General features: G+C 41.7%; 1 protein-coding gene across 4 annotated transcripts in view; it reads right to left on the reverse strand.

Annotated features, from left to right (window-relative positions):
- The window catches only part of TMEM154 (transmembrane protein 154), a 62,375-nt gene that overhangs the window by 19,412 nt on the left and 16,556 nt on the right, over window positions 1-26,407 (reverse strand). For 3 of the 4 annotated variants that reach the window (XM_079153454.1, XM_079153452.1, XM_079153453.1), the window contains exons 2-6: window positions 17,893-18,150; window positions 17,764-17,802; window positions 11,873-11,900; window positions 10,570-10,655; window positions 8,675-8,732 (exon numbers count right to left, since the gene is read on the reverse strand). In XM_079153454.1, coding sequence (XP_079009580.1) covers window positions 8,675-8,732; window positions 10,570-10,655; window positions 11,873-11,900; window positions 17,764-17,802; window positions 17,893-18,150 — 469 coding nt within the window. Of the gene's footprint in view, window positions 1-1,842; window positions 5,597-8,674; window positions 8,733-10,569; window positions 10,656-11,872; window positions 11,901-17,763; window positions 17,803-17,892; window positions 18,151-26,407 lie in introns of those variants that run through there. The other variant, XM_079153455.1, reaches the window with a different exon arrangement.

Consider the following 26,407-nt stretch of genomic DNA (forward strand, 5'->3'; position numbering starts at 1 on the left):
TTTTCCATTATTAATTGTTAATTTCAATTGCTTCTTTTGCTCACTTGCTTATCAATAGTCTGCTCATATTTAAAATAGGACTATTATCTTTTTATTGATTTGGCTGTTAATAATAATCTTTGTTCATATATATTGTAAAAAAGTTTATCATTTTGTTCTAATTTTATTTATTGTGGTTTTCAAAGTACAGAAAATTTGAGTTTTAATGCCAATAAATTTATTCTTTCCTAATATAGCGTCTGACTTAGCTGTCATCCTTTCAGACTAATCTCCTCCTAAAAGTTATATAAAATTGACCTATATTTTTCTTTTTTAGTTGTAGATGGACACAGTGTCTTCATTTATTCATTTTTATGTGGTGCTGAGGATCAAACCCAGTGCCTCAAATGTGCTAGGCAAGTGCTCAGCCACTGAGCCACAACCCCAGCCCTGGATTTTTTTTTTTTCTTTTTGACATTTACACTTATCTGTAATTTTAGCATAACATGTAAGGCAGAGTTCTAAATTTCTCCAAAAGGTTAGCCATCTCAAGACTATTTATTGTATAATCCACTCGTGAAATGTCATCTTTATGATATATTAAGTGTTTAAGTATACTTACAGGGCTGTTCCTGTTCTATTTTATTGATACCTCTTATTTGGTTCCTGGTATACAATGTTTTAATTACTGCCATGTTCCCAGTGACCCTCCCCGACACTCCCTACCCCATCTTACAACTGCTTTTTGTTTTAGAATCATCCTGGCTATTTGTGTGCAGTTATTCTTCCGGAAAGGTGCATTGGGATTTTTAAGAGATGAGGTTGAATTTAAAATGATAAGTTTTACATTATTGTATTTCATTCAGGAACATAATATGCCTCTCCATTCATTCAAATCTTTCATGCTCCTCAGTAAAAATTTGAGGGCTGGGGATGCAGCTCTGAGGGAGAACACAGGCTTAGCATGTACAAGGCCCAGGGTCCCATCGCCAGCATAAATAAATAAATACTGGAACATTTTTAATATTACCCCATGCGTTTTGTTATTGTTGTTGTTATCTCTGGGTGATTCATAGTGTGTGTGGCTTTCATGATGGTATTAACATTGGAATGTGCTAGCAAGTGGCTTTTCTAGCATAAGGAAAGCACAGGGTCAGAAGACCAGAGTTTGAATCAGAATCAGTGACATTGTGCTGTGTGACTCAGCCTTAGTTTTCTTGTTTCATTTAATCTGCAAAAAAACAAAAACAAAAACACCTAATGCTACCGTGCACCCCAGGGTTGTTAGGATGAATAATGAGGGGATGGGGCGTGGCTTAGTGGTACAGAACTTGCCCAGCACAGTCCAAAGCCTTGGGTTGAACCCTCAGCACCACAAACACACACACACACACACACACACACACACACACACACACACACACACAGAAAGAATAAATGAGAAAATGCAGATATGACACCCAGCCACATGAATTCGTGCTGGTTATTATTATTTTTCAAGTTTCACACTAGCAAATGTTTGCAGGTAAAACACTAGCTTATCAATGGCCTTAAGAAACTACCTTCCAAAACACACTTTAAAATTCTCAGGAGAAGCATTTCATGTGACACTGTCGTTTTCTTAAAGCATCAAAAGGCAAAGAAGGCTCCCGGGATGGTGCTTGCTGCTGCAGCTCTGTGGACCATGACCAGAGTGACATGGCCCCAAAGTGGGTACAGGCTGCTTTCAGCGTGGGGCATCAGGTCACTCCCAGAGTGTAGCGACTCTCCCTGGCGCTGTGACAGCCGGGCAGCAGCCTGGAATCTGGCCCCGGGGCTTGGAGTTTCTCTCTCTCTCTCTCTCTCTCTCTCTCTCTCTCTCTCTCTCTCTCTCGCTCATTCCTTTATTTAGTTAGAGGTGCTCCCTGCTGTCTCTGTCTCTGTGGTTATTTATCATTTCTGTGAAATGATCAAATAAGTCCAGACATTTTTAACTCTAGCAAATCCTAGAGTTCCCTGTTAAAAATAGCTTGGCACACCGCCACACAACTGCAACAAATGAAATAAGCCATCCCACTTGAAACTGTGCGGCTTGCCTCAATGCTAAGGCTGAGCGGTCTCAGCGACTTATCTATGACAGTGACATTAATGAGTAATTTGTCTAGGAGTGTTATATAGATATTTTAAGAACATGGAACACCTTTTCCGAAAGCCTAAATTAGTCATAGGCTGACCAACTGTAAGAACAAACTAAATGGATTAGAAAGTATCCCCACGTTATCTTTAGGAAGACATTAAACGGGCATGCTACCAGTTAAATGAGATCCACCTCAAGTACCTCGTTTTATAACTGCTCCTTTGTGGCAGTCAGGATCAGATAAGTCATCTTTGTTCTCCTGACCAGTCTATCTTGTAACAATCCTTCTTTATGACCACAGCTAACGTACCCTATCTCCAAAGATGGCAATAAGCCTACGCTAAACCTTTCTCCTGTTATGAGGCTAACTCAGATGTTGGAGAGTGCAGAGTTCACTTTGGCATGAAGTCACTTAACAATTAGATCAAGCTCCCTTTCTCAACATCACTATAATGTCTCTTCGCCTCCCCGCAAGGGCCTGGCTGGGGGGCCGTTACAGATCATGCATCTGGCTAACATCGGAGCCAGGCTTAGAATTAGCCTAAGATGCATAGATCATGCCCACAGTGTAGACATAATCTGGGCGGCTATTCAAGCAGCGCTGTGGTTTTCAAAATTTACAACATCTCCCCTCACCCGCCCCCCACACGCATGTGTACATGTGCCCCACCCCCGAGCTGGCAGGATAATAAAATGTTATTTGCATCCCTCACTATACCAAGCTCAGATTTGAGGGAAACTTGTTGAAACACCTTTTAAATGCCTTTTGAGAGACTAGGGAGGGAAAGAGGAAAGAAACTCATAAAGAAAACGTTGGTAGTGCCCAGAGATTTACTTAAACAGAGAGACCAAAAAAAAAAAAAAAAACTTTTTCACACAAAACTGCTCTTTTCTTACAATGGAGGGTAAAGTCTCTTCAATGACACATCACTCACCATATAACTGTCTTACGTTCACCTCAGGGTGGCTGGCTTCCTTACTGCTAAGTGTTCTGTTTTTGTTTTTTGGGTTTTTTTTTTTTTTAAATCTAGAATTTATCTGTTGATTAATCTCTTTAATTTTAATTAATTAAGAAAAGAATGAAAAATGTGGTTTTAAAAGAAATTCTTCTTTAGATCCAGCTTTATGACAAACTTGTCATGTGAACTTGAACAAGTAACTCAACCCCTGGGAGTTCCAGATTTACTCCGATGATTTCATTTTTAACTGGTTGTCTTGGCACGATGTAGACAGTGTTGGGCACATATTAGGAGCTCAATAAATATCTGGTTTTTTCTTCTTGAGACTAGTTCTCAATTCTATTACCTAGGCTCACCTTGAACTAGGCTCAAGTGATTCTCCTTTTTTGGCCTCCAAAGCAGCTGGGTTACAGACCTGCACTACCACGCCTGACTTGATCAATAAGTATCTTTTGAAAAACTACACAGTTGTACTATTTCAAAAATACACAAAGAGAAGAGAAGAAATTCACAAAATTCTCTATGAAACTAACCTGGACTCTTCCTGAGAAAAATATTTTTTAATAATGAATATTTTATTGTTGACAGCTTTGGCTTTTGGGGTGGGGGGGTTATAAACTTGTTTTCTTCTAGAAGGTTAAACAATGAAATATGTTCTTTTCTAAACACTTTAGGTTTAGAAACACTTTATGTGTTTAGAAAAGAACAAATATTTTAAGAGAACAAAATTTTAAGAGAACAAAAATTTTTGTTCTAGTTTAAATTTGAACATTGGATGCTTTTAAAAAAATTTTTTTTGTTCTTTTTGGATATACATGGCAGTAGAGAGTATTTTGACACATTATACATACATGGAATATAAGTTCGCATTCTTTCGGTTGTACATGATGTGGAGTTACACTGGTCATGTACTCATATATGAACATAGGAAAGTGATGTCCAGTTCATTATACTGTCTTTCCTATTTCCATCTCCCCTCCCTTCTCTTCATTCCCCTTTGTCCTTGAGAAACACTGAAGTGAGTCTGGTGTGGTGGCACATGCCTGTAATCTCAGTAGCTCCAGAGGCTGAGACAGGAGGATCTCGAGTTCAAAGTCAGTCTCAGTAACTTAGCGAGGCCCTAAGTGACTTAGCGAGGCCCCATCTCTAAATAAAATATAAAAAGGGTTGGGAATAGTGGCTCAGTGGTTAAATGCCCCTGGGTTCAAGCCCAGTACCAATAAGTAAATAAATAAATAATGAAGTGACCCATTTTTATAATGCGTTGAGTTTAGAAACACGAATAACAGAATAAACAGAGTTATTATCATATGAGAACAGGTATACTGTTAGGTACCTTCTTTGACTGAGTTCATTTCTTAGGTAACAGAATATAGGCACTTGGGTTATAGAAAATGCTATGTAAAATGTCTTACTGTTTTTGTTATTACTGTGCTTTCAAAATTATAAACCCACTGAGTGCACCCAAATCTAATTCTTTCTCTAATCTTCCCCAATGTTGTCACTCAATGTAAAACCCATCGCTGTGGTCAAGAGATAGAAAGGGAAAGAAGATGGGCACTTGGCTAATATTTGTGATTTTTTTTTTTTTCTTGTGGTTTTCCAACTAAGGTGCAGAGGCAGAAAAATGAAGCTTTCAGAAAACTAACTAGAAATGCCTGGTGCGTTGGTGGGGAGAGGCTGGCGAGGCCATAGGGCTGTGAGAAAAGGTACTCTACCCTTCCTGTTTGTACCACCATCTGGTTGCATTTGGGAAGGTGTCGTGAGGGTGGGGTTGAACAGTAAGGGAGTGTGTTTTCTATAGAGAATTCAACCAATCAATCATAAAATCAATGAAATGGATCTGTTTTTTGTTATGGCCATGGACTGGCAATGCTTAACATGTCAGCGATGAAATTCTCTTCAACTGTAGGGTTGTCCTCTGCCACTGACCTCCTCCCACCTCTGTGAACACCACGGACACCAGTTCTTTCTACCGTGTAAGGTACACACCAGGGAATTATGGGAAAAGTGCTGAGGTGGGAAATGAGTGTACAGAGCTCTCCCCTCCCCCACAACTCCTTTGTTGTGTTTTCCATTAACAAACAAACAAAAACAAAAAATCCCATGAAAACCGTAGTGTGAATTCCCATGTTATTGTGTACATATCTGGTCCTTAGTAAAACTCCTGAGCTAGGGCTGGGGGTATAGCTGGGGGACAGAGCACTTGTCTGGCATGCATGAGACCTTGGGTTCCATCCCCAGTACTGGAAAAAACAAATCCTGTTAATTTTGGATTACACAGCTTAATAAAAAATTCGTCCAATGAGAACAGAGAAGAACAATGAACAAGGGCTGGCCAGCGGGATACGTGGAGAAAGTTCGGAAAGATCTGAGATTATGAATCCTAACGAGAGACAAGGGTTGAAGTCTGTGCACAGTGTGGCACAGTAGGTTTCGGATGCTCATCGGAGCCACACTTTTCCCAGAAGCACAGGGGACTGCATGTGCAATAGAGGTCCGAGGCCAGGCAGGTCTTTGGAGCATCAAAGGAGGCTGAACCCTGTAAATGGATTCCAGAGGTCTTCATTTGTCTGGTCAGTTTGCACTAAATCCAATCTTTATTGACTGTTACCCACTTTCTGAAGCATTAAATTCTGTACACTGCTTAATGAAGAGGAAGGATGACTCACGGAGGTAAATGCCAGTGTGGGGACTTTGGGTGACAATGACGTGTCAGCGGTAGGCTTATTGATTGTACAGCGCTGGTAGGGGGAAAGTTGGTAACTGGCTTACGCATGTGGGAGGGCCAAGGAGGGATGGGAATTCTCTGTACTTTCTGTTCCATTTTGCTGTGAACCTAAAACAGCTCTAAAAACATTTAAATAAAAACAACCAATGGGGGAGAAAAACTATCGCTATGGCATAAAAAGAATTCGTTTCATTTGCATGGTGCTTTAAAACTTATGAAATCCAAGCAGCTCGGGAGGCTGAGGCAGGAGGATCGCGAGTTCAAAGCCAGCCTCAGCAAAGCCCTCAGCAACTCAGTGAGACCTTGTCTTTAGAGACAGGATAAAATACAAAAAAGGACTGGGAATGTGGCTTAGTATTAAGACCCCTGAAGTCAATCCCTGGTACCAAAACAAAACAAAACAGAAAACACCTCACATAGTTGTTTTAGTCTTTCACATGATGCTATGAAACTAGAACAGGTATCTGTATTTCCATTTTTCAAGAGCTCATGTGACTTATCTTAGGGTAAAGAATAAAAGAACATATAAGTCAGGTCTTAAAAATCAAGCCTCTCCAGTGATCAAAGTGTTTTCCACCTGGGTCTCTGATGATCCTCAAGCTTTGAAGGAAAAACCAAATCTTATTCCTGCTCCGAATTGGATATTCAAAGTAAATGTTTTATTAATTGTCAATGTAAGCAAGACATTGGGAGAAATGTTAGTAAAATTACGACAGAAAAGAATGTCCAAACTCTACAGTGATAATACCCTTTCCAGAGCTCTCCACAGTGACGACTATTTCCACATCACCAACACTAATGGGCCTCTGCTGATGACAGAGGAGAACTCAAGTCTCAGTGGAAATCAGACGAATTCCCAATTTCTTGGGATTGATAGGCTAAAAAAAAAAAAAAAAAAAAAAATCACAGAAGAAAAATAACGCCCCAGCTGCCAATATTGACATACCTGGGCCCAGACTATTATCCCCCAAAGTTGTGAGTTTCTGTATACTTCTATGAGTTTTAATTTATTATTAATAATAATAACTAAAAGGTATCAAGAACTTACTTTGTGCTAGGCTTTGTTCTAAGCGCTTTGTACTTTTCTTAGTTTTTAGTGAATAAAAATTAACTTTGCTTTGCAATATCACAGACCCCTTCGTTATCAGAAAGTGACTGCAGCCCAAAGGCCTGGGACTTGCCATTCCTTATCCTAGAAATACAGGTACTGGCTTCACAGAGAGGGAATGAGGTGAAGCCCTCATGGTTGTCAGACAGTTCCAAATCACAGAGGAATGTAGTCTGTCCCAGGAAAAAGAAGTTTCACATAAAGCAGTTCTCCAAACAAGTTAAGGCTTTTTGCCTTACAGGCAGAAATAAGCAACAGTTCATTTCAGAGAACAAAATTCTCAGTATTCCAAAGATCTCATTTTTAAGAAGCTTTCACCATCACACAATTCTGTAAGGTTAAGCTGCTTCCATGTTGCCAATAATTTGAAAGAACAAGAGGCAGGTATGTAAAAACCACTGACATTTCACATCATTTGAGAGTACGCATCAGTGATGCTGTAATAAGACATTATGGAGTTTAGGTGTTGATCTGAGCCCTATACTGGGCATACATAGTGGCTCATTTTTAGGTAAGGTAAAAATATTCCTTTCTAATATCCTTTGGCATTATCTCCCCTCCCCCACACTTTCTTTCACCTGTTAGTTCATAGCCTGGAATCTCATTTAAATGAGATAGAATCTTTTTTTTTTTTTTTTTTAAACTAGCACGACTCTTAACATATAAACACCCAAATAAATCTGCAATAATATGTAGTCTATGGTACCAGAACTGAGGTTTATCAGAGTAAGATTGTTGTGGTGTGATGTGGAGAGAGATGTAGGTTGGTGAATGTTTAGGTCAGGTTCAGAGGGAAGATGCAGAAAGAAGATCCGAAACACGAACATCAGACTGCCCCATCAGAAGGCCTTTGCTTGCAATGCTCTGGCTCCGGGGACTGCCCAAGGACCTGAGACTACATTCTGGAAACAGGGACAATGACTGGCACAAACAAGCCCCCTTGTGATGACGGAGGGCGAGGAGGTGGGTGGTATTATCCTGCATGAAACCTCTGTTCTGTTTATCCCAACGGAAGTGTAGCGTTCCCATCGCAGGGTCCAGTTCTCTGCCTTCTGATCATCCAAGGGTGGGGGTCCTGCCAACAAATTGCTGCAAGTTCTGCACACCAAGCCCCCAGCTGGCTAAATCATGAACCCTGTTTCCTTTGATCCTTCCCCACATCCCGACCAGAGAATTCTCTAATCAGAAACACCAGAACAGGGTCATTTCTATCCTCACAGAAGATAATATAATTTCAACAAGATCAAGGAGTGCTAATAAATTACACTGAACCCTAATATACTAAAATTTTCTATCAAGCAGAGCCACCTAGTGGTAGGATGGAATGTGTAAGGTTTTCATTCATTTCTCTCCTGTAATAATCCAGTCCTGGTGGATTGGATTTTAAAAAAAAAAAATTTTTTTAATGTTCCTTTTACTCTTATTAACAGTTACCATCTTTGCAATGGTCACCTCCATCTGTTTTCCTTACCAACTATCTAGCCAAGGTAAACAAGCCTAGAGTTATAATCAGAAACTTTTATGACTAAAACCAAAGCCAATTCAACTGTGTCTCTTTGGAAGAAAATGTCAATATTAATTTATTTTTAAAAATAAAGATCCACTAGGATGTTTGTATTTTCCAAAACCCATTTCTTTTCTCCACACTCCATATATATACCTCCATGTAAACTGTGATAATAAAATTGACAGGTGCAGAGAAGGCGAAGAAAAAGTGCTCCTGTGGTTTACAGTCCCCTTCCTGCCATAAGCATAGGACCCGTGGTAGAAATGAGAAGTACCTTGGGTTATGGTTGGATTCTTTTTCTTCTTTCAAAGTAGGCAAACATTCATAGTCGGCTAGAACAGAACAAAAGCAAACTCATCGTTAGTTGTCGAAATTTTATTTTCTATCCCCAAAACTGACACATTTGAGCATCGACATTTCCTTGATCTGTGTGGTTACCTGTGCAAAAATGGCCCCACTCTAGGGAGTTCTGGAGGTTAAAAGATTAATGGTGGTGAGACTCTTGAAATGGAAAAAGTACTAATAACACAGATCCGAGACTTCAACTTGCCTCTACCCCTATCGGAAAGGGTGTAATTCATCACTGCTTGGTTTTCCACTTCCAGTGGAACCTCTGTGTAGTTCTGAAAGCCAGAATCTGCATCCTTCAGGCTAGACACTGGGATAAAATGGCTGCACCTGAGGTCCTGATGAGCGTGCAGAACAATTTCAGTCAGACCACGCAGAGAAAAGGCAAGGGGTTAAGGAATGACCACCTATTTCGACTTGGTCAAGCTCTCTTCTATTACACCACCCATTATTTTTAAGAAAAAAAAAAAAATTCCCCTGGATCTACCCCTTATGTGCCAAAATAACTCTCTGCTTTCATTGGCAAATTGATGTCTTTTGCCAGTTTTCTGTCACAGTTAATGAGTGTGACAGTATTATGATTTGTATTTCACAGAGTCTCAGGTACAAAAGGAAATACAACAAAATGTTAAGAGAGATTCTTCGGTGCTGGAATTCTTTCTCCTTTTTTGCATTTTCCAAGGTCTACAATGTGTGCATACTATAAACAGAAACAAGACGATATAACCACTCTAAGGACTAGGTCAATGACCTACATCCAACCTCAAATGCTTTATGGAGCCCTTTGTCCCTCAGGATGAAAAATTGTTGGACATTGTACAAGTTATTGAGTGCTTCTAATCTTTTGGCAAGCTCATCTAATTTTAATAACAAATTTCTGGATTTGAGAAAATTCCATTGTAGAGTGTTGAATCTGATAGACCCAGGGCATTTTTCTTAAAGATAAATGTTAAAAATACAAATGATATGATAATATAAAGTGGATTTTATCTGCGCAATTCCATCTGAGCATTAAAATAATTTATTGATTTTTAAGGAAAAAATAGCCATCACCATTTTAAGACCAATTACTGACTTAATAGAAAGTAAGGAACATGTAGTACAATTACTTCTAGATATCAATTGGAAATTGTTATATAAGAATATTTTGTATTACTATCTATGTGGAACTTTTTGTAGTGATGGAAGTGTTCTAGATTCATCCTGTCTAATAAGTAGCCCCCTGGTTATTGATTACTCAAAATGTGGTTACTAAAACTAAATTTTACTTTTATGTACTCAATTTGAATAGTCGTCTGTAGCTAACATTTATTGTATTGGACAGCATAGATCTATGTAAAGTACATTTGATAGAGTTATCTCTCATACGCAGATCAAAATTATAGATTTCTAAATTCTATAATGTGTAAGGAAATGCCAGATGCTTTTCTCAGATAATTTGGTCTCAGATTTCCTTGCTTGAAAAAAAGAGATCAAGGCTGGGGGTGTATCTCAGTAGTAGAACACTTGTGTAGATGTACAAGGCCCTGGGTTCAATTCCCAGCACCACAAAACAGAAAAGAAAAAAAAGAGATCTTTTTCTGCTTGAAAGAGATCATTTCAACAACTTGCACACAAATAAAAACAAGTTGCAACAATCCATGTAATAATTATACTGGATATTTAAGGATCTATCAGACTTTAGTTAATTATCTACATGCACTAGATGGAATGTAGTATTTGGGTTCTGCCACACTCCAGAACTGATTGAAGTACTTATTTAAAGTTATTGCAGCCTTCTATTACTAGAAAAGAAAGCAAAAACGTTTGGTTTCCACCTACCATTTCTATTCATGCTGTTCATCCATTTATCCAGTTCTTCCATCTCTATTTCCATGACAGATGGTGTGTCCTCTTCGAAAATAGGGCTAGAGAGACAGCAAAAGGTTTGTTGAGGATAGTGCGCTGTATTTCATTCGGAGAGAGTCTAGAACGACAATTCTAAGGAAATTGGACTTGATTCAGTGTCTGGCACTCCAGGCTACCCTGGGGGTTGCCCTGTTCAAGAGTATCAAGTTCTAACCGGAAAAAAAAAAAAAAAAAAAAACCGGGGCGGGGGGGGGGAGCTCACTTCTATTCCTGATCCCAAACTAGAAGGCCCACCAACCCAGGGAGTGGGTTAAAAAGGGAACCCAGGAGACCGCTCCCCTGAAGGTACAAAGACGAGTCTGCAAGCCTCCCCAGACCACATCTAGCCTTTGAGTCTTGCTTCATTTCACTTCTCCTTCCTTGGGGTTTTTGATCAGTGGCCCAGATCAAGAGACCACGGTCAAGGGACAACTGTTATCACCTCTCTCTTCAATTCCCCAGGCTTTTCTAACTAGGAGAAATGGAGTTGTTACTCTCCAGAAATCCAACTGTCTAGGCTTCCCGGGGCTCAGAGCGTTTGGCTAAGGTACAGGACCCCAGGTGGGTGTAGATGGGGTTGCGGGAGGAAGGACCACCCACTTCGAACCGCCGCGGAGGCGCTGAACCCGGGAGAGGAAGTGAGCACTTTCTAATCCGGAGGCTGCTGGGCGCTGCGGCGTGGCCCCAGAACGCGGCTCAGGGTGTCACTCGCGCTCCCTCCCCCTCCTCCCCTCCCTCCTCTTTTTCTCGCCCCCTCCCCTTCCTCCTTCGCCCGTCCTCTCTCGCCCTGTCCTTGCTTGTCCCAGCGCAGCGCCAACTTTCTGCTTCTACCGGGTCCCTCCTTGCGCAACACCAGCTCCAGGATCTTTCCGGGTAATAAATTTGTTAATCAGAATCGTTTAACCAACGTCCTTGACATACACCCAGGGTCAGAATGTTTAACTACTATGCATTTGGCATTGGTCGTAGTCAGAAAAAGATTCTTTTCTGAGCAGATGACAATGAAATAAAGCAGCTCCGACCCGGTCTTCCGCAGAGACTGCGCTGGGGTAAGATCGGGGGACTCGGGAGCATCCCGGCTGGCGCCGGCAGGGGCCGTCCGGGTCCCCGGGGGCCCGGGAAGCAGGAGAAGCCAGCAAGGGCGTTGGAGAGAGGAAAAGGCAGATGACTCTCCTCTCCCCTTCCTAACTGAGGGCACCCACGAGCAGCCCGATTGGAGGGGGTGGGGAGGACTCACACTTTCAGGTTTTCACTTCCCAGTTCACCTAAAAGGGAATAAACACAAAGGTCACGTTAGCCTTATCCATCTGCAACGACAGCTGAGGTCTCCTTGACAAAGCAATGGAAAAAAATTTTAAGTCAATTACATTTTTAAAGGCGCAATAATTAACTTCCAGATTGAACAAGTGCAGATTGCCATATTGAAATGAAGTCTAACACGTGTGACATCTGTTTTCTTTTGGGTAAGGATGCTCCTTTGAGCTCACTTCAGATCAGATGTATCTGGTCCATTTTTAATGTCCACATGAAGAGGAAAACAAAGGTAAAGGAAAGAGAGGCAGGGTTAAGCACCAGGGCTTGCTCCTTGGCCACCCTCAACAAAATGTCCCAGTTCAAAATTCCAGGGCTTTCTCTCTCATGGCACACACGCTGAACACTGTGCCACTGTCCCCTCTCCTGGAGTAGGATGTGGGTCACTCCCTCAAAGGCTCCTCTTGAAACTCCACTTTCACCCCAGCTCTTTGAAGGACTGGATGTGAGTTCTGAGCTTTGATAATCTGCTCTCAGGGTGGCCACCCCACCTATTTGAGAAGGGAACCTTTCCGTGTTCCCAGCCCGGCACCTTGTTTGCTTCCTCTATAGTATGGGTCACAATTTCTCATCCATCCATCCGTTTGGTTCTGCTTTGCCTGTCTCTCCCACTAGCCCACAGCTTCCCAAGGACAGGGATCATGTCTGTCCTGTTCATGTTGTGCATCCCCAGCTCCCATCCTGCTAACACAGTCCCTGGCAAATGCCTAGTAAATATTTATTGAATCAATGAATAGGCTTAATCTTGATTGTTCAGCCCTGGGGTTAAAGTCATGTCCAATCTGTTGGGCAGCATTTTCACCATAGACTTCCAACAAGCCCACTTGCTGCTGATTGGGATGAAAGTTGGGGAACAGTTTACAAAATGACTCTAATGTGCATCAGATTCAGATGAACATGTGGCAAGAACCAGAGCCTGATGCCTGGGCTCCAGCTCTGTTTTGTTTGGCAGGGGGACCAGCATATCCAGAGAAATGAATCGACGATGTCAAATGGGTGGATAGTGTAGGACCACGGTGCCTTTTATGATGTGAGAACGATTGAAAAGAAAGCCACTTTGTAGAGGTCCATGGAATCGTCAGACGTTCCTGATCCTTGGCAGTCAGAGGCCTCCTTTTGTCTGGCCTACAGAAGTGCAGGTCCCCAGCGAGGGAACACAACCAGCAAGCACCTGGAACAGAGCTCCTGGCAGCAGTGAGCTGCGGTGATTTCCTGCGGTTGGCGAGCAGAGCGTGAATGGCATTGCTAATCCACGAAAGCTGGGCGCACATTTACATTTCATGCCATTACTGCTTGCTTTGGAGGGGCTGTTAGGTCCTCCTGCCCCCCAGTAGGAATCTGAAGCTTCCTGCAGGTGCCTGACTCCTCAAAAAATAACGTAGAATGGGGAGGGGAAACTATCTTCATCTTCTATATTTTTTCTATGTACATCCTTAATCTAAAATTTACAGGCTCTTTCCTTAAGGGATTTTACTATAAACAAAGCCCCTACACAATTGAACCTCCCTCCAGGAGACCCATAAAAATCACCCTGTTTTGTTCCTCCCTCCCCACTCCTCTCTCTTTGCCTGCCTGCTTAATAACCCCCCACTAATTCCTCAGAGAGCCAGGGTCTCCACAGCCTCACTGTTGTGGGCATGGATTTATCTTTATAATCCGGGTTCCCCGCAGGCTTGGAGGTGAGCAAAAGCTCTCCTGCATGCAGATGATGGAAAAGTTAAAAAACCCATTACCAAAGTGCTCCAGATGCACCAAATGTGAAGCTCCTATAATCAGTATTAAAAGAGAGCAAAAAGCCTTTTGTGGCCTCCTCTTCCCTGCTCCATGGCCATTACCCCTGCCCCAGCCGCCATGGCAACAGAAAAACATCTGGGAAAGTAAAACATTAAACCAGGAGGGAGACCAATTACTTGTCCTCAGCAATCAGGCCCTGCCCGCTCCACTCCACCTGGCCTACAGCTCTTTATTAATAGCCACCTATTCCCTTTGCAGCCCAGAGGCAAATGCAGCTTTTAGACAGCCCCCCTCCCTGATTCCATTTTCCCCTTAGAGTCCTTCCATTTCCTATCCTCCTACCCACCATGTCCTCCTCCCTCATTTCCTGCATCACAACCTCTTGGCCTGACAGTACCCCACTCATAGCTCCTCTCCTTTGTGAATGGGATGGTGGGATTATTTGGGTGGGGGCTGGGGAGCCAGGAGCTGCAGGAGACTCTGGCTTCCTTATCTTGTTTCTACTCTGAGCAGTAAGCAAGGCTCTTTCCTGGGAGATTTACTGAGCAGAGCTGAGCATCATGTAGCACCGTCTGTTCAAGTTGACAGTTTCCTGCCAGCCATTTTCGTGCGTCCTCTCTCAAGACACCAACCCCCACTCCGCCCCAAACACACACATCAAGATACTTAATAAATGTTAACTGGAAATGTAATGCCTAAAAGTCCAGGAAGAGTGGTAGCAGAATACCAGGTTACTATACAATATTTTCCCTTTTCCAGGACATCAAACATACCAGCTCAAAGAAAAAAAGGTAATTTAGGGGGCTGGGGAGATTTCTCCGTGGTAAAGCACTTGCCTAGCATGTGTGAGACCCTGGGTTCAATACCCAGCACCACATAAAAAATAAAGAACAAAGGCTGGGGTTGTGGCCCAGTGGTAGAGTGCTTGCCTAGCACTTGTGAGGCACTGGGTTCGATCCTCAGTATCACGTAAAAATAAATAAATAAAATAAAGGTATATTTTTAAAAAAAGAATTTTTTTTTAAATTTTAAAAAAGGATAAAAAATAAAAAAGGTAATTTAGAGACTAGCTCAGTGACAAAGTTTGTGCTTAGCCTGCTCAAAGTCAGCACGAAAACAAAACCAAAAGGTAATTTCCAATCAGATGAAGCATCGGTTCTGAAGAGTCACATCCTCCCCAGGTGTCACCAGGACAGGGTCTGGTGAGGAAAGAAACAGGGTGCCTCTGTCTACTTTCTGAGGGGCATCAAGTGCCAGGGTACCCATGCCTGCAACAGATCATTCCTTTGGAACTATCTAGGCAAAATGCAGGTCTCTTTGATTCAATTTGACAGTTTTGTTTCTCCTGAAAAAAAATTAGTTATTTAAATATTCTACTTTCTTAGACCTGTATTATAATGTTAAATAGGGTGACTTCAGGAGGAAGTGGTTGCTAATCTTTATAGCATTCAGTTCAGAAGAGATATTTGTGTTTATATTAAATGTGTAGCTAGTGAAAAAAATATAATAAAGTCTTCTTTATCAAAAACTTTTGGGGGCTGGAGTTGTAGCTCAGTTGTGGAGCACTTGCCTAGCGCATGTGAGGCACTGGGTTCCACCCTCAGCGCCACATAAAAAAAATAAATAAAATGAAGGTATTTGTCCATCTACGACTAAAAAGAATATTTGAACAAAACTTTTTGTGAGTAGCAATTGGTTTCAAATTTCTAAGTTTTCTATATTGTGTTTTCCTACAGTGAGGATATTTAAACTAAAAATGATGTGCTGATTTGTAGGAAGGATAAAGTGCAAATTACCTTTGACCTTTGAGAGTAGATGTTCTTTAAAAAATATTCTGACATCCTGTCATCAGCTCATGCATTCCACAAACATGCATTGAGTAGCAGCTAGGATGTGTGGGCCAGGTATCATGTTAGGCAAAGTGATGATAATAACACGTGAACGTTTACTTAGAAATTATGCCAGGCACTTTTTTTCTAAGTAATAGATAGATAGATAGATAGATAGATAGATAGATAGATAGATAGATAGATAGATAGACAGACAGATGATAGAGGTAAATAGATACATCAATTCATTTAATTCTCACAACTCTATGAGGTACTGAATTTGCCCATTTTACAAATGAGGAAACTGAGTCCGAGAGATCATACAGCGGGTATTGCAAAAGCCAACCAAACAATGGGGTTCTCCAGTTGGTACTCTCAACCTTGGGGCCACACTGTCCATCAAGAATAAGATAACTTCTTGGTTCTTTTGGACTTTAAATAGAACATAATGTAGTTGGACAGAAAGACGAAAACAAAAGCGCACACACAAAAGGTCACTTGCTTTTGAGGACAGCCTGAATACTGTGGACAGTAAGTGTGAAGCGGTGATGGATTTTACGGGGGGAAAAGTCTTAGTATGAGCTTTAGTCCTGCGCACTGCGGAAGGGGTGGCTGTTTGCCAAGCAGACAAGAAGGAAATTCCAGGCAGAAGGAAGAGTGCGGTCTGGTGGTCTCCTGGAAGTCAAGCTGTGATCTGGCAACAGCAGATACTTGAAGTATGTCTACAGGGTGGGATGCCTGGGCCCTGACTGAGGATGAGGCCAGTTCCTGTGTGTAAACAGCCTTTGAACTGAGAGACTTGCACAAGAAAGTTCAGTGGAAATCACTTTCTGGATTTAAAGCCTACAAGCAAGACCCTTCGGACACCTCCAGCCTCCCCTGTCCTCCTCCCCAGAGTCCATTAGTTAAGACAGGCTGTGGGGCTATGGTTTGGGGCAGGAAATTCTTACTTTGCCTGAGGTTAGACAGTGGGATGCCAGGTGCTGTGGCATGCACCTGGGGTCCCAGCTACTCTACTCCTGGAGGCTGAGAGGCAGGAGGGTGGCTTAAGCCTGGAGTTTAAGGCCAGCTTGGATAACACAGGAGACCTATCTCAAAAAAAGAAATGGGGTCCAGGCAGCTCTGCTGCCTCTTGCCTTATCTTTAGCTTATGAAGGAACTCCTGTTTGTCCACTGCTGTTAAGTCACCCTGTAATTTCGAGGGGTAAAGAAACTTGTATTTCCTACTTCTGCGGTGTCTGTTTTATGAGCCCCTGCCACGAAGGGAAATACACTCTGGGGCTTCCCCCCAGCTCACATTTGCCTCATCTGCTGGCTTTGGAAATAGCTGTTATAGTTTCTGCAGAGAGCTTAAGAGCTGTCGGGGTGCAAGGACAGTGGGGAAAGCATGCAGGCCAAGGTCATGACCTCAAAGCCATAGGTGCCCTGTTCCTGGGCCTGAGGGGCACAGAGCAGGTTTTGCATACACATATGACTCTGTATCTTATCAGGAAACCTCTTATTCCTTGAATAATTTCCAGAGTGACTTTTAAAAGCTTAACTTAAGATCTGAGAATGTAGCTCCATGGTAAAGCACTTGCAGGCATGTTCCAGGGCCTGGGTTCCATCCCCAGAACCAGAAAAAGAAAAAAAAAGCTTCAATTTAAAAAACGAATTGGCATGATTTTTACCAACACAAAACAAAAATACCCCAAGTCTGCCTGGAATCTAAAACTACCCCCAAACCTAATATTTGACAATTCCATGTTAGACGTTCAGAGCATGCTTCTAATCTTGGGAATTTTCTATCTTGGTTTCAGATTGATGTTAATAATCTTTAACCCATCAGGAATCTCCCTGTGAAAGTGTTGTTTCAGTGGGAACAAGAACAGTGCTTCTCTGGTCCTTTTGTAGTAAAGACCCCATGGCCTCCAGCCTCCATCCCTAAGTCTAATTGGACCCACTGCCTCATCTCCCTGACCCTTTCCTCACATGGTGGGAAATGTCACACTGGCCTGTTGGCCAAGACTATACATTATCTGCACTTGATACCAAAATGGCATTGCAAAAAATTTCAAGGTAGACTGAAAACGTGCTTTTAAAAGGAAAAAAAAAAAAAAAAGGATGTAGCGTCATTAATTAGTTAAAAATGTCATTGAACTGTATCAGTCATCGTCACATAGTGTTTTATGTAATTCTTGTTGCTTCATTTTTAAACATCTCAGTTCCTTCTATCCCATCCCAAGCCCTAAGCCGATGTTAGGACAATACTCACATGTCTGTAAAGCACTTTGAGATCCTTGGCTAGAAGGCTCTGGGTGAAAGAAAAAAAGACATTGTTTTATTGGTTGCTCATTAACCTGTAAAGCAATGATCTGAAAATGGGGGTACACCAAATATTTACCTTGTTTAGTTCTCTTTCTTCTACAGTACTTCACAAGAAGCACCACTGATAAAAGTAGGAGGACTGAGGAAATCAACGGGATCAACACAATTAATATAAACTCTAACTGATCTGCATCCTCAGCGATGGGGATAGAAGTCGTATTTGCAGATACTATTTCTGTGGTTGTTGCAGCCAGTGCATATGATGTGGTCTCTTCATTTGCATTGTTGTTTTCTGGAGATGTATCTCCAGACTGTTCTAATTCCTCACAATTACCTGTGGGAACACACACAAAATTGAGATAGCCATGGAGACAAATTTAGTATGTTATGGTTTCAATGATTTTTAAATTTATCCTAGATACATTTGGTGATAAACTTGATCCACTGTACTTGGCCTTCCAGTTCGTTGTAACACCGCGTATTGATTTAACATAAATGGAGCTTGAGCTGAAGTATATTGAACATGGAATCAGCGCCCAGCGATAAACCTCCCATAAATGCAGGCAGTTTAGCTTTGACCAGACACTTTGGATACGCATAAGCAAAGGGTGTTGGAAGCTTTGTCCTGTCAAGGGTAATTTCCCAAGCCAAGTGGTGTGACATCCCAGGTGTTTGCCTATAGGACATCATGATATTTTAATAACATTTCTGAACAAATCTCAATTTACACATACTGAAAGTTCAGTACATGCCATCTAACCCATTCATATGTTAAGGAATGGGGCTGGGGACGTGGCTCAGCAGTATAGCACTTGCCTACAAATTGTAAGGCCCTTGGTTAGATCCCTAGTACTGCAAAAAATAATTAAATATAAACAGGTGTAAAGGAATTCACTCTGTGTCCTAACTTTTAATAAAAGGTACTTATCGCTGGAAAATAATTCTTGGACTTTGGAGTGATTACTTAGGTTTCAGTGTTAGACTCCCATCCTGCAAAGCACCAAGTCTGCCTCTGACAAATCCTCCTGGATTCTAAATTAAAAATATGTGGCATATTTCATTTGTAAAGTAAAATTTTCCAGGGGAAGTTCCCTTGGAGAATAAGAAAACTCTACCAATATTTAAACTTATTCAATAAAATGCACCTGTGGAACTTTCCCTACCGTCAAGGTACAAGCAAGTTATTCTGTTTGAACCCTGGGGGGTTTTGCTACCCCAACCTGTGGCTTGTCACAGAGATAGTGTATGCAGAATTTCTTTCCAAGGTGAAAGACAAGATACAAATGGAGAAGTTGGCTACTTTAAATCACACTCTATTATTACAGGTTGGACTACGACTCCATTGAATGACCAAACTGGACATAACAGAGGCAATTCGATATTTTAGCTTTGTGATCACATAACAATAAATTCCTCTGATTCTGGTTAAAACAATAACAATATTTGTTTGGTCACTATTATGAAATAAATGTTTGTGTGCACCCCCATCTAATTAATATATTAGCCTTAGGGCTTAATCCCCAATATGATGATATCCATAATATAATGGTGTCAGGTGGGGGACATTTAGGAAGTAGTTAAGTTTAATGAGGTCATGAGGATGGGGTCCCCAAAATGGGATTAGTGCCCTTATAAGAAGAGGGAGAAGAGACCAGGGCTCTCTCTGTTTGCCCTGTTAGGATTCAGTAACAGGGCAGTCAGGAGGAAGGTTCTCCCCAGACCCTGAATCTGCTAGTAACTTGATTTTTAACTTCTGTTTCCAGAACTACAAGAAAAGAAATTTCTATTGTTTATGCCACCCAGGCCATGATATTTTGTTATGGAAGCTGAACTAAGACAGTCACATGCTAATTATTTTGGTTCTATAGATAAATATAAATCCATTTGATAATCGTTCTGGCAAGTGCCACCCAAAACTATCAATCAGAATCAATGACAAACTACAGAAAATAACTACTGATGTTTCTCACATATGTCTATTTCCAAATGCGGGATTAAAAAAATACCCACCATTGATTGATCTCTGCCTTCTGGGTTTATGACTTTGTCCTATATTTCCACATCTTTCAAATAAGGTAAGTTGATAATGTAGTTACACATATGTCAAAACCTTGTGTATATCAGGTGTCACTCTAGGCAAGAAAAGATATCTGTCCACCCCTTTAAAGTCACAGTGCTTGCAGAACTACGGCAAACAGACCAAACTGCATTGTCACAGGTGACCTGGCCAGTGAAAACCAGTGCACATGTGTATGGGGGTCGGTGTTTAGAGACCTTCCTTGAATATCCAGAGCCCTCTTTTCTTTCTTCCATTTTTAAAATTTCTTTTTTTATTTCATTTAAACTTTCTTGGTGCTGGGGATCGAACCCTGAACTTTATCCATGCTAAGCACGTGCTCTACCAGGGGGCTACATCCCAGTCCTTGCTTTTACTTTTTTGCCTACTTCTGCTGCTGAAGGTGTTGTTACTATTTCAGGCTAACTTTTCTCAAGACTTTTTCTTAAGAGCCAAGCCCTCTACTCTGCCTTTTACCTGAGTTATCTCATTGATAGACACTGGGACAAAAAGATTGCATAAGTTGCCCAAGAGCACGGATGGAGGAGTAAAGATTGGACCTCAGAGGAACCAGGGCAGAACTGGAGCTTCTAACTTCACACTCTATTTTTATTCTTTTTTTTTTTTTTTTTTTTTTTTTTTAATGAGAGCATTGTAGCTATACATAGAAGTTGGGTTCATCCCACAAAATCATATGTGCATGGAATTCAATTTCATTTCTCATTGTGGTCCCCTTTCTCTCCCTCCTCCCTTCCCCCAATTCTCCTTCCTCTACTCTACTGATCTTCCTTTGGCTCAACTATTTATTTATTTATTTTTGATTGGTTCTTTTTACTTATGCATAAAGGTGGAATTCCCTGTGGCATATTTGTACATGCACATAGCATGATTTTTAAAGAATTCATTCTGCATTTCCTCCCCTTTCCCATTCCTCTTCTCTCCCTCTCAATCTCCTACTTCTCTTCTGCTAATCTTCCCTGTACCTTTATGATATCCAGTCTCCCCCTACTTCTTTCCTTCATTTTGCTTCAGCTCCCACATGTAAGAGAAAATATTCGACCCTTGATTTTCTGATACTGGCTTATTTCACTTAGCATGATGTTCTCCTTTCTCATCCATTTACCAGCAAATACTAGACTCTCTACTTGCCTGTTTCTCTGTTGTTCCCCAGAAGGTTCATCTGCCTGGTACTACTTCCTTATTTTGTGTTTGTATCTTCTTATCTAAATTTGGACGTATTTCAGGGTGCAAGGGGTGGGGCCAGGGGTGAAACTGGTAACACTGCCAGAGAGAGAGAGAGTGAGGACAGAGAGAGGGACTTTAACAAGCACAAGCACAGGAGAGAAGGAGAAAGCTGAAGACAGCCCTTGAAAGCAGAAAGGCCTTGCAAATCTTGGCATTCACGCCCTGGACACTGCATGTGTCCCACCTGCCAAGTCAGGTGTGAGGGCTCCAGGCTGGTGGCCCCGAAGGCTGCAGGTCTAGCACATTCTATTTTGGGTGGCCCACTCCTGGATATCTCAGGCGACCTCAACACGAACTCTCCCAGGATTATTATTAGCATTATTAAGAGATAATGGAAGTGGTCATGTGACCTTGTCAGCAACCTACAGTACCTCACCTGACTGTTAACCCTAAAATCACCAGATAATAAAAACTGCCTGGTGTGCAGAGGCATGTACAAATGTTTATTGACAATATCCATGCAAGCACATCTGGGACTTGCAGCTCGTGCATCTGGTGAGGACCCGTGAGGCCCCGGGGCTCCAGCAGCCCAGACACACAGCTCCCTTATCACTGCTCTGAGCATCTCCCTGTGTGGAAATGACTTTGCTTCTTTGTAGTGCACACAGGTTCACTTCTCCTTTTTTTTTTAAAAAACGGAAATGTGTAACCAGCTCTTTTTGTTTTTATTTTTAGACATTCCATTTTGTGTTTATTTAGGGGCTTGTATTTTTTGGTGCCAAAACCTAGGAAGGAAGAATATTTGTTTCTGGTGGTGCTGGGGGTGAAACCCAGGGTCTCGCACATGCTAAGCACATGCTGTACCACTGAGCTACACCCCCAGTCATTCTAATTTTTAAAATTGGACAAAGTATTATATACTAACTGCTGGACTGCCAGGCTGCTAATGCAACATGAAATAAAACAAAGGTAAGAGAATATTACCAAACAGGATGTTGTGATGTGTGTCGAACCTCAGTCAGAAACCCCATCTTTCCTTTGTTAATTACGTCAACTCCATACACAAATTATGTAAACACTTATAATTCAGATGGGGAAATGGAGCAAATTGTGACAGGTGTTGAGTGTTCTCTCTCCTGCTCTGTGGAGTAACTGACCGTATATAAATTTCAGGAGCTCCAGAAACCAAACCCAAGAAGTCGGCCTACTCTTCATTCTTCCCAGTAGCATTTTGGAACTTGACTATGATGTAGTCAGGGACATACAGGAACAAATGGCCTTCCCAGAATCACCAGACACCAGCCTGGCTGCAGGAGGACTGTGTTTGATGGACAGTAGAAGGGTAACATCTGGGATTCCTTGCTCATGGACCACGATGGCGCTCTGAGGTGCTCTGTCCTTTCCCTAGACCTCCTGGCTTCAAAAGAGCATCAACCTATTATTTGTTGTTTGAAGTCACCTCCATTATGTACCTCCCTTTGTCTGTCTCCTCCACTGTCCTGGACTCTACCCTGAGCATCTGGAACCCAACCTACTGTGTTCAATCAGATGCCCCATCTTTCATTCAGTAGTCCTTCAATGCAGAACTGTTTCTGGAGCGAATGACAGAAGGAAATGTCGAATGGGGAGGTACGTCCCACTAACATTGTCATCACACCTTTCACTCTGTTATCAAGAATCTGAGCCAGGTGTTATGGCGCACACCTGTAATCCCAGTGGCTGGAGAGGCTGAGGCAAGAGGATCTCGAGTTCAAAGCCAGCCTCAGCAATTTAGGGAAGCCCTAAGCAACTCAGCGAGACCCTGTTGCTAAATAAAATGTATAAAAGGGTGCAGGATGTGGCTCAGTGGTTAAGTACTCCTGGGTTCAATCTCCAGGACCTAAATAAATAAATAAATAAAAGAATCTGATACTCTTTTAGACTGATAACTTCCTTCCAGGAAATATGGGCCCCCCTTCCCCCCCAAAAAAATCCTGGGGAATTAGAGGAATTGCTTAGTGCAAAGTTCTGAGTCCCTGGTGATGAGACGTCATGTTCCTTCTTAGTGGGAGGAACAGGGCATTTCGCATGCCTGCCCACATGTGAAGCTCAGGAGACCTGACTCCCCCTGGGAGAAGGACTAGGGAAGTGAAGGGATTGCTGTTTTCACTGAAAGCTCAGTGGTCTATGTATTTGACAGTTGTTTTTTTGTTTTTTTTTTTTGGGGGGGGGGGTGGGTGTGATACCAGGGATTGAACTCAGGGACACTCAACCACCCAGCCACATCCCCAGCCCTGTTTTGTACTTTTTATTTAGAGACAGGGTCTCACTGAGTTGCTTAGTGCCTCACCATTGCTGAGACTGGCTTTGAATTTGCAATCCTCCTGTCTCAGCCTCCCCAGCTGCTGGGATGACAGGTGTGCACCACTGCGTCCGGCCTTGTATTTGATAAGTTTTTAATAAGGGAAAATAGTCACCTACTTTGTTTCTCCTGACATATTTCCTTGAAGAAAAGAAATGATCAGAAAAATGGCCAGACAACAGCAGTTTGGGTTAATGGCTGATGGTAGGCGTGGAGAGGTAGGTAGCTTAGGTGGACCAATGTCTGTGTTTTCTACACCCTTCTCTTCAGCCATCAGACACAGAGAGCTGAAGATGCTTTCTATCAAAAGAACATTAAGAAATGTTTCGTTTTTGCTCATGCTGAAGAGGGTTCTCTGAAGAGCATCTTCATGCAGCAGTGAGTGCTAGGAATTTACCTGGGATGCTTTATTAGCTATTTTTATCTCCATGTGTTGAGAACCACCCCCAAAATTGCAATTCACTGTCAGATTAAAACTCTTCTGACTGGGTGTGGAGGCACATGCCTGTAATTCCAGCTGCTTGGAGAGGCTAAGGAAGGAGGATTTGAGTTCAAAGCGAGCTTCAGCAACTTAATAAGGTCCTAAGCAGCTTTAGTGAGACTCTGTCTCAAAATAAAAAATAAAAAGGGCTGGGGATGTGGCTCAGTGATTAAGCACCCCTGGGTTCAATCCCTATTACTCCCCCCCAAAAAACAACAATTAAAACAAACCCTTGTTCTATCACGAGGGAGACCCACAGTACTCTGATGTCTTTTTCTCTTTAAACATTTTATACTTATTTATTATTTATTTACTTATAGAGAAAGTTTGTTCAAATTTAATCAGATCTTTCCAGATCCTAAGGATGTCGCTTGTTGGAAGTTATTGGCCTGGGGAAGCTGTTTGGGTCCTTTGCCTCCTCTTTTCCCTGCACTGGAATCCTAGCTTGTAGACTTGGCAGTTTTAAAATATAAGTAGTTTTATGGGTCAGAGTACATACACATTTTAAAACATTAAAACAAAATTCTTCCCACCATCAGAAGGATAATAAGACCTAGAAAGGGCTTTGCAATGGAGCCAGGGGTCATTAAATGATAGTTTTCATTGTTAACCTGAGTACTTTTCTACTTTTAGTATATTTCTATCCTTTTTTTGAATAACCAATTTCAAATGTCTCTGGAATTTCTCCCAAAGGCCCATGTGTTAAAGGTCTGGTCCACAGTCTGTGGTGCTATAGGAGGATGGTGGAACTTTAAGAGGTGGAGGCTGGGGGCAGTCTTCAGGTCACTGAGGGGTGTCTTCGAAGGGACTTGTGGGAGCCCAGGAGGAATAGCAGAGAGAGGGTGGAGGCCAACCTGTCCCCCAAGGTCCCTGTAAACCCAAGTCTGCAGCCCCAGCCTATGCGGGCGCAGAGGACAAGGACTAGTTTATGGTTTGAGGTTTTCTTACAAGAAACTTAAGAAGGAAAGAAGTTGCTGAGGTCTTAAGAATAGTGTGTGAAGATACTGGACTCAGTGGCGCATGCCTGTAATCCCAGCTACTTGGGAGGCTGAGGCAGGAGGATCTCGAGTTCAAAGCCAGCCTCAGAAAAAGCGAGGCACTAAGCAACTCAGGGAGACCCTGTCTCTAAATAATATACAAAATAGGGCTGGGGATGTGACTCAGTTCCTGGTACCATCCCCCCAAAGTGACATATGAAGAGATAAAGGGTACATTAGATCAGCAAAGCCCTGCCCAGGTCCCTAAGTTTGACTGGCTTCTGATGCTGCTCACCCTTTGCAGAGAACAGTCCTGCCCTTCCACCCTGGACAGGAGAACAGGCCTCAGTGTCACAAGTTCACTGCTACTGCTTGAGGCACTGTCCCTGTCTGTTCTCACTCTGTTGACCTCTTCTTTGCATTTATGAATTCCACCTTACGATTCTTCTCATTTAGTTATTAATGTGATTCATTACGTTAGTAGATTCTTCAGCCATTGGTATTTTTTTCAGTAATAGTTTCTTCACTTGTTGTTTTGAATTGTTGATCTAGAACTCAATCTAAATATTTTTCTAATTTATACATACCCAGCTACATAATCAACATGTCTATATAGTCAGTAGGGTATGATCTTATTCATGGACAAATGGAGAGATGATCTTTGGTTGAGAAAAGATAATCATAATCCTAAATGGAGTTACTAAATTAAATACAAGATGTCCAGTTAAATTTGAATATCAGACAAACAATGAATGATTTTTAGTACATCTCAGGCATTACTTGTCGGGGTCCCATCCGGGTACTGATGTGCGTGAGATATGCTTACATTACAGGAAAGTATTATTAATCTGCCTATCGTGTATCTGGTTACCCTGTATTTTTTCTTGGTATGTCTGGCAATTTTAATCAGAAAAGAACTCATTAAATAAGCATGATTTTCAAGAAAGAATAAATGCATTTTTTTAAATTAATGAACTTTGTGTTGTCAGGAGACAAAGACAGCATGTCAGAAAACTTGGGCAGTCACTAGAATCCTGTTTCTGGAAATGACAATGGGGTGGAAGGTAGGAAACTGAAGTCCTAGGAAACGTAGAAAGATTTCAAAAACAAACTAGAGTAATTGGTTTTACTTTAAGGAAAAGAAACAAACAAAGACAACGGCCAGAACCCTATTCTAGGAGATAACTCTTGTTTATATTCACCTTCTTCAACAAACTCAGGAAATGTTTCTGTGCTGAAAATCACAACTAAAGGAGATTTTCTCCTTCATTTTGTTACATAAGTTTTATTTCTTTTTCAAGTTTTTAAATAGTTTTGACCGGCATAAAATCTACAGTTTATGGAACTAGTAGTCCCTTCGTTCTCCTTTAACAATTCTCCCCAAACACTTGGAACTTTCTGTCCCTTCTGCAAGTTATCCTGCTGTGAATGCTTATTTCTGGGTCTTCTCTATTTTGAGAAGTTGTGTAAGGATGCTTTCTCTGAAGATGCTACAGGAAAGTGGCTGGGACAATAACTGTTTTCATTTGAAGAGACAGAAATGAACTATCT

This window comes from Sciurus vulgaris, assembly GCF_902686455.1.
Source record: "Sciurus vulgaris genome assembly, chromosome: 9".
NCBI lineage: Eukaryota > Metazoa > Chordata > Mammalia > Rodentia > Sciuridae > Sciurus > Sciurus vulgaris.